The sequence below is a fragment of the Argentina silus genome (genome assembly GCF_951799395.1).
Source record: "Argentina silus genome assembly, chromosome: 10".
NCBI lineage: Eukaryota > Metazoa > Chordata > Actinopteri > Argentiniformes > Argentinidae > Argentina > Argentina silus.
In genome coordinates, this window is record NC_139664.1 from 19,182,641 (window position 1) to 19,191,788 (window position 9,148).

At 44.1% G+C, this 9,148-nt stretch overlaps 1 protein-coding gene across 1 annotated transcript in view; it reads right to left on the bottom strand.

Moving 5' to 3' along the window:
* Nucleotides 1-446, bottom strand: part of prdm1a (PR domain containing 1a, with ZNF domain) — a gene marked incomplete at its 5' end in the record, with an annotated part of 9,692 nt that extends 9,246 nt beyond the window's left edge. Inside the window, one exon of the mRNA XM_083679447.1 lies at nucleotides 423-446. Coding sequence (XP_083535573.1) covers nucleotides 423-446 — 24 coding nt within the window. The remainder of the gene's footprint in view (nucleotides 1-422) is intronic.
* Nucleotides 447-9,148: the final 8,702 nt, after the last annotated feature.

The following is a 9,148-nucleotide window of genomic DNA, read 5'->3' on the forward strand; positions in this document are numbered from 1 at the left end:
AAGTGTGTGTGTGTGTGTGACACTGGTAAGGAGCTCCAAACTTTTCCATTTGGGGGGCCACAGCAGCACAAACAAACTTCAAACGCTTCCCACCCAAGACCATGATCCCACACACACAGACACACAGACCGACAAACATCCTTGTCCCACGCAAAGGCTGCGAAAAGCATATGTCCGAAAAAATGTAGTAAGACAAATAAGTCGAACTTAGAGACACATATTTTACAGGTGACCAAGAATACCTAGTACACTGACTAGAAGACCAGACAAAAACAAAATCATACACTCCGACAAAAAACTAAAATCAACATTAAAATAAGGCTCATCCTCATTCCAACCCCAAACTCGGTCAATAAATCAACAAAACTCTCAACACTCACAAAACATGATGGCATACTCCCTAAAATACAATACAAATCTACCTTGACAAAGTTATCCTCAACCATGTACTCGACAAAACCCCTCAAGCCTGCCAAAGTGCGTTCTTTGAGACAATAGCAATACCAGCACGGCTATTAAGAATCTACTGCTGAAGTGCTTTAACAGTTAGATCCTTTTAAAACAGACAATATGTTCAAAAAATGCACAATGACTTTGATGCTGTGAGCTACATCAAATCATTTCAGACCAGCAAGAAATTATTGTTTTGGACAGTAACATTAGTTAAGACCATTGAAAGGCTTTTTCAGACAAACTCACAACTTGTGTTTCAAATATTGTAGGATTCAATTCATTTCAAAACAGTTCATAATCATTTTTATAATATCACACTAGTCACTGTTGGCACTATGGGAGCAGTTTTTGTATGACAGCTGTGCAAGATCAGAACTAATAGTGAAACTGAGAACATAAAAGTAACTGATTTATTCACCTCACATACATTGGTTCTACTATTCAATTGAAAGAATTAAACATGACAAAAAAAACGGACTTTAAAATGCACTTCCAACAACTTAAAAGTTCAACAAGTCAAAATTTGCTAACTAAATTGGAAAAATACCATTCCTTGTGTTTTGATAATTATCACAATTTAAGCTGCAGTTCATACGATTTCAACTCATATTCAGAATAATCAGAACTTAATAAACTCAACCTTAATTAATTTAAAATACAGAAAAATCTAACTAAACTAATTCAACTAAATGGAATAGGCTTATTCTATTTAACAACATATACAATAAAATGTTAAATCCAGTCATTGCATAGTGCAATAAACAGATATGATTATATGAACAGAAAAGACATCTGCCCAGTAAATGTGTATTATTATTTCTTCATATACCACTAGTTTAATTAAAACAGAATTAAATATGTAAATTTGATCAAACTACAAAACAATACCCCTAAACAAATCATGACTATGATTATATCTAAAATCCTAAAAAACATTAAAACCATTTTTTATCAAGAAAAGAAGAAAATCCAAACAAATAAAACAACTACTTTTAAAAAAACGGCACTCATAAGCAAACCAATTTAACAACAACCTAAAAGAAAAAAGTCAAATTCAAGAAGAATCTGAAGCTTTTCAAAAGTATTTTTTCTTTCTATTCCCTAAAGCTGAAGGGCACAGAAAGCGTACTCACCGAGAAGCTCTGGTCCCAGCCACACATAGGGCCGGCTGATCTATCCCTTGGGCGACTTTGTGTGGCTGTGTGTGTGTGCGCGTGTGTGTGTGTATGTGTGCAGGACAGGTGCAGTTCACCCTCTCCCCCTCCGATCCAAGCGCTACTCCAAAGTGCGAGCGGTGAGTGTGTGTGTGTGTGTGTGAGAGAGCCTGTGTGTGTGTGTGTGTGCTCGGCTGAGTGCCTTCTGTTTGACTGAATGCTCCTCAAGAAGTTCAGTAGATTCACTCAGACTGGTGGCCCCTCCCTCTTCTATAGCACCGCCCACCACCACCCGAAGGAATCGCTCCTTGCTCATTTGGGGCTCACACACACACACACACACACACACACACACTCACACATACACACACTCTTTGTGAAAAGCCAGAGGAAACAGCAGGCGCTTTCACCTGAGGCATGCGCTCTTGCTGCTTCTCATTGCAAAACACACACACACACACAACTGGCAACTACTTTCATCAAAACACACCCTACCTTGAAAACACACAATTCTCTTACAACCTCCTAAAAAACTTTTAAAAAATCACAACCCAGCAGCTTATCAATGTGTCCTAAGTGTAAGGCATGGATCTATGTATCTAGAAACGAGGCATGTTTTAAGTTGTAGGCTGCGTGTGTGTATGTGTGTGTGTGTGTGTATGTGTGTGTGTGTGTGTGTGTGTGTGTGTGGAGGAAGAGGAACGTCCGTCCACAGCTCAATGCTTGGTAAACAGTAAAGGGGCATTGAGTCACTGTCACAGGATGTCCTCCTTCCCCAGGAAGAGAGATCAACAACCCCCCCCTACACACACACACACACACACACACACACACACACACACACACACACACACTCTAGAGGGCGACACTGGACCAACCTCATTGCTCATTGTCCCAAGTCCCGACAGCTTGACACACACACACACACACACACACACACTCACACCGTCGTTCTCTGTCTACCTAAGGAGGGAGAACTCACTAAGCCTAGTAAAACACTGTCTAGTTCTTCTCTTTCTACCACTCTTTCTCTCTTTCTCCCCTCTCTGTCTATCCTTCCTTTTCTCTACATGTGGTCTGTGTCTGTATCAGATCCCATAAGCAGAGCCCACTCAAAGCAAGCAACCATGTCCTGGATCCCGACTGGAAATCCCCCCCATTTCTTCTCTCTCCCTCCCTCCCTCGCTCTCTCTCTCTCTCTGTTTCCCTCTCCCCCTCGCAGTCTCCCTCACCCGCTTTCTCTCTCCCTCCCACCCTCCCTCCCTCTCTCTCTGTTTTCCTCTCCCCCTCTCAGTCTCCCTCACCCTCTCTCTCTCTCCTGATTGACAGCAGTCGTGGTGGGGCGGAGAGGAGGAAGGATAGGAGGGTGGAAGGGAGAGATAGAAGAGATAGTCCTGTATGTCTATCTCAACCCCTCTATTCTCTTTCTCCTCCTCTCTTTCTTTCTTTCTCTCTTTCTTTCTTTCTTTCTTCCCCCCCCCCATCCCAGAGATTGGTGACAGAGGGCTGACCACATCACTCGCTGCCTACTCCTTCCTGCCAACGGACGACCCGCCGACCCCACGACACACACACACACACACACACACACACACACACACACACACACACACACAGATGTGTGCCACAGCTGGCCTGCATGTTCATAATCTGCAGCATCCAAGCCCACCGAAACAAAAAAAAAAAAAACAACACCCCCACCTCCAGAAAAACAACTTAGGGATCTGAACTAAACAAAACAAAAAAGAGAGGGAGAGAGAGAGAAAAGTACGACTTGTCCCCTCTTTGAAAGTCACATGTGGTCCATCCCTACCCGCCTGGTGGCTGGGAGCAATCTGGGCCCAGACACACACAAACACACGCACACACCACCCCTGTCATTCTCGCTACCACCTCCTCTCAACTGCCTCAAAAAGAAGAGCCCCCCCCCCCCCCCCCAGTTTGTCCAGGACCCTCCAGTCTCTCTCCCTCTCTCTCTCTCTCTCCCTCTCTCTCCCTCCCTCCCTCCCCTGTATAGGAAGGCGGGGGCACAGGGCTGAGTGCTGGGGGGTAGGGAGGCGTCCCTGTGCTCTGAAGTCAAATTCAAATGGCCCTTTTTGTTTATATCACCGAGCCAGGGAGGGTATTTAATGTGGCCTGTATGCCTGGAGGAGAGAGAGGGACGGAAAGAGAGAGAGAGAGAGAAAGGATACAAAGAAAGGCAGGGGGACCTCCTGTGTCTCTGTTAGTTTTACAGAGGGCCTCTATCAAGACAGTCACTGCCACCGGGGACTTAATAAAATGTTTGAAAGGTTGTTTGACTCAGTCGTCATAAAGCCAGTAAAGGGGGTTCGGAGTATTATATTTGACTCTGGGTGCTAACTAACCAACTAGTCACTTCAGAGCTCTGCGGCTGTTTGAAATGTCATATGCCACGGGATGTGGGAAATCATTTTAGGAGGAACAAAAAAAAAAAAAAAGGATGTATCGCCCAATCATTGTGTGATAACATTGTGCAGGATATCAAATAAAAAGCGTGACAATGACTAATGTGGGCCTTTAACATATTCAATTCTAAAATCAACTACAGCTAAAAACCTTGAGGGAGAGAGAGAGAGAGAGAGAGAGAGAGTGAAAAGAAAGAAAGAGTGCAAGTGAGGACAAAGAGGCAAGGGGGGTAGGGGGAACTAAGCAACACAGGTGAGATTAGCCCCTTACTTCCAATTCCAGGTTCCCTAGGTGACAACAACAGTCAAAAGCGGGCTAACTTTATTGACTTCATAGTTGCAGACGACAGCCTTTTTAGGTTAACCCTCCTGCTTTCCATGTTCTGATGGAAGATCAAAACCACAACTTTGAGTTACAGTCAATTTCTCATTTAAATGCCCTCAGTTGAGTTATTTGCATTTATATTGCAAATATCTTTGCAAATATTTGCATTTATATTTAAGCTCAACCAAACCGTATGTGTGTGTGTGTGTATGTATGTACGTGTGTTTTTAAGTAACTGGAGGTGGGGGGACAAACAATGCTTGTATCTGCTTGGACTTTCCTTGAAAAGTGTGTGTGTGTGTGTGTGTGTGTGTGTGTGTGGAGAGAGGGGGGCAATGGGGTGCAGTGGATTCGGGTATTGTTCTGGAAAAAGCTAATCCTTCAATGGAGGAGCCATTAGGGGGAATTAGAGAGGTTAGAGCCAGCCATGATCCCCTGTTTAGGCTGGGGGAGACCTGTGTGTGTGTGTGTGTGCGTGTGTGTGTGTGTGTGACAGCAGAGAGGGTCTGGTGGAGACGCGTGGCATGCGTCAGGTCGAGCCCCCCTATAGCGTAGCAGGGGTGGGGGACGGGGGCAGCTCCCCTAATCTTGCCAATCCGCCCTGACTACCTACACACACACACACTCTCTAGCCCCCCTCAGCCATCTGGAGGAACTGTCCGAAAGGGCGAACACTGTCCGAGGGGTGGGGGTGTGTGTGTGTGTGTGTGTGCGCGGAGCGTGTGTCTGTGTGTGTCAATCAATAGCACAACCAGACAGTGACCCCCCCTTAACCCCTATGAAGAGCTAATCATAGTCTACTTGGCACGCCACTGATTACATTGTACTTTTCATTAAGAAAAGAAGCACAAAGAGGCAAGCGGGGGCCAGTGGCATTGACACACTGCTCACAGTGCAAAGGGAGGAGGGGGGATGCATCAAACACACACACACACACACACATGCACGCACACACGCCATGAGGCTCGTCAATTCTGAATACTGAGGCTGACAGTGCACAAGCTCTAACACTTAAGAAATTGTTAACAATGATCAATATACTGTACATGCTTCCATTATGACTTATTCAAGCATCCCCCAAATTGTTTTTTTTTTCTTCGAATTTGCAGTGCCTCCATGACTGAATTAAATAAACAGGATGAGGCCAAGAATGATGCACTTCATTATGTAGGTATCGTTTTCCACAGTGAAAAACAGCCACCCCAGCGCGTTTGAAAAGCGAGACCACAGCTCAGCGAGAACGGCTCGCACAACTTTGCAGTTCGTTTGGTTTTACGCGAAGTGAAACTTTGAATCACTTGTTACGGCAATGTGTTTGAAAACGAAAATAAACTCAAATACCCTTTTTCCAGTAGACTCTCTCAGGTAAATGTTTAGCAAGGTAGGCATTCCCGTAAACAACTCGAAACGTGCCATTCGTCACTCTGTCCGAGAATCACATAAGTGGCCTTGGTGCCATTTCGAGTGAAGTCATCGACACGCACGCACACACACACACACACACAATGATGCACGGCACTTAGCCTAAACAAAACCCTTACATGACAGCTGCGTCAGAGCATAAAACCTGTCATGACTGACATTTCTCAAGGCTACATTCGACCCATGTTATTGGTGTCATCAACAACACTACACCATAGCAATAGAACTCGTGTTTCTAACTTCACCGTAAAGGGAATGGACAGGGACAGGACAGGCTATGGGGGGAAGCGTGCGTATCTGGAAGAAACTGTAACCACCGTTCACTACGACAGCTGCTCTGAAACAATGTAGCTGAGCACTGAAACAATGTTGATGTAGTTGTCAGGTTGCGGTATATGTTACGCTGCGCATATATAATAGTCCTTTACGCGTGTGCACAACATGTCCCCCGTGGCCGGGACAGGGAGCAAGGCGTTGCGCAGCGGGGGTCCCAACTGTTAAAAACTCGGAACACACAATTTGCCAGACAGTTGAGGATGCGAAACATTATCTCAGGACATTGAATATTGAATAACCTTGCGAGGTGAGCACTTTTTTGTCGGATAAGGAGCGAAACGGGGCTAGCAAGGTCAACTTGTCAAAAGCTTGAATTGTTTGGCTATCCGACTTTTTTTAATAATAATTAAAAAAGAACTTTAGGCATAGGCTACTGTACACAAGAGCAAACCTGCTCACCCACTCGTCATGTGGGTCACAACAGCCCTATGAAAACACTTTCGATTTGTTACTTAAATAAGGACGCAAAAGTGCGACTCATTCATCTCATTATCGCATTCCTGGCTGAATACACACACACTCATGCAGGTTCTATCAGTATCGACTCAAGAGTTGCACAATAGGAAAGTCTCAGATAAATGATAGACTATTTCCCCCCCAAACAAGTAAACCTAAAATGTGTAAAACAAATGAATATTGTGCTGACTTGATAAGTGACCGCTCTCTCAATGCTGTAGTCTAGCTGTCCTTCCACCTAGACAACGTGCCAAAACTAGACAACCACCTCAACAGGTTTAGGCTACAATGTAGGAGACAAAAATAAAAATAAGGCTACGTTATTATAAACATTTTCAATTTCTTCATGAGTTATTTTTTTTACCTCCTCATTTACCTGGTTCAGGTAGCGTACAGAGGTAAACAAAGCAAAACAATGTCACATAGACTAGAGGAAGCGAAGTGGTAGTAAAGGGATATTGTAGCGCATGTTCTCTCACCTGTCCGTGCTTCCATGAATCTGCTGCTGCCGTGGTGGAAGATGACAACAGGTCCGTATCCCAGTCTCCAAACTCAGGTGGTTCTGACACTACCACCGTTTCACTTCGTAGTCCGGGTGTACTCTGAAGTGGTGGAGGTGAATCTGTTGCCGACACTCAAGGTAGCTCACCCTCTCCTTTCCGCACCCAAATCAGCTCCACCCAAAACAGTAATTAGGATTAACACGAGCAATTACCAAAACAAACTCCCCTGCGTCGACGCTCTCGGTAACCGATGGAGCAATTGTTTGTTAAAGAAAATGGGACTGTGTGCTTAAAAACGAAATTAACATGTTTCTTCAATGTCGAGAAAGTTTTGACCCCTTGAAGCACACACACTCATCAACACCCGCTGAGAAGGCTGCTGAAAGTAAATTGACGAGCAAATGAATCGATATTTCTTCCTCAGACTTCTGTGCGTCCGCTCTTTGAAATTAATGTGTGGTAAAAAGATTACAACATTATCGGAAAAGGGTAAATTGAGTATGTGATTGTAACCAATTCAACGCAATCAACGAATTAAACGAAATCTATGTGAAATTTAAAAAATCTAATATTTCTTTATTCAAAAACATAGTTTTACATCTATTTCAGTCCTACCTAAATTCATTTCTTCAAGTTTTACCATTTTAAATGACAAGGTAATTCAACTTTGCAAATGTAGAGTTGAGATCAGCATCTCTTTAGAGGGAGACAGAAATTATAATCTGAGCGAAGCTAAATTCTGTTTTGGAAACTAAGGCCTAAACGCATTTTTCAGTTCTACTGTTAGGAAATCTTATGTCAAATATATATTCTATATTTTTCTCATTGAATCAAATGAAAAAGTCATTCCTGCACTGTGGAACTTTTACAAAACGACCTCGAATACTTGCATAAGTAAATCATCGCTCTGTATCTTATTTGGGAGGATAAAATGCTATTTTGTTCGATTCGTGAATGTAAGGCCACGGGAATCAGTTGTATTTTATCTGGTGAAGGTAAAACTGTCTTCTGATACTTTTGATGGGAATTCGAGTCGGATGCATTTTTGTTTAATTGGATCGTTTGAGTGGGAGGTATATACAACCAATTCAATTGTATATTATATTAGACTACTAGCACTGCAAGCACTAATGATTATTATACTGCAATATTACAAACGACCATCATGATCATCATGATAGCAATATTCATATACTTTTGGTGTTATTCTCATTGCTATCATCAGTAAACGGTCATTGTACTGCTAGGTAATACATGGAAACCATTATGATCCAATGTTTTCATATGACTTACTATCCTACAGGTTTTCAATGAAGGGTACGGCCTGTGGGAACACCTGTTAACTTTGGTAGGCCCTAGCCTATCTGAGAGCTGTGGTGTAGGCCTACCCCTTCCGCCCCCCCCCCCCCCCCCCCCCCCCATCTGTACGTCCCCTCCTGCCTTATACCCCCATCCCTCCCTTCATCCTATAATGGGGTCCATGCTGTGTGGGTTAGCCCTAGTGGCACACTTCCGTTGTGCCCAGAAGTCTCAGATCTTTACGCGAAACAGACACACTCTTCCTGTCTCTCCCGCCTACACACACACACGCACACACACACACATACGCACACACGCACACACACACGCACACACACACACACACACACTTTCTTAACAGCGACACAGCCCTCCCCTCATCAAAGCAGTGGAAGTGTGTGTGGGACGATGGATTTGATGCGGGGGGGGGGATTTGGAGGGGGTCTAAAGAGAGGGGGGGTACTCGGAACTCAGAACTCTTTGAGTGTACACACACATCCACATGCACACATACCCCTCACTCGAGCCATGAACCTTGGGTCCCCCGAGGAACACCACATCCTTCTTTATCTCTCTCTATCTCTCTCTCTCTCACTCTCTTTCACTCTCTGAACTACTCTGAACTCCTCTGTACAGCTGGGATTAATCAGAGCCTACTCCCTGTGCTATAGTTTACCTCTGCCTTCTCTCTCTCTCTCTCTCTCTCTCTCTCTCTCTCTCTCTCTCTCTCCCTCTTTCTTACACATTCTCGTACACATATACCCAGTGGGATCG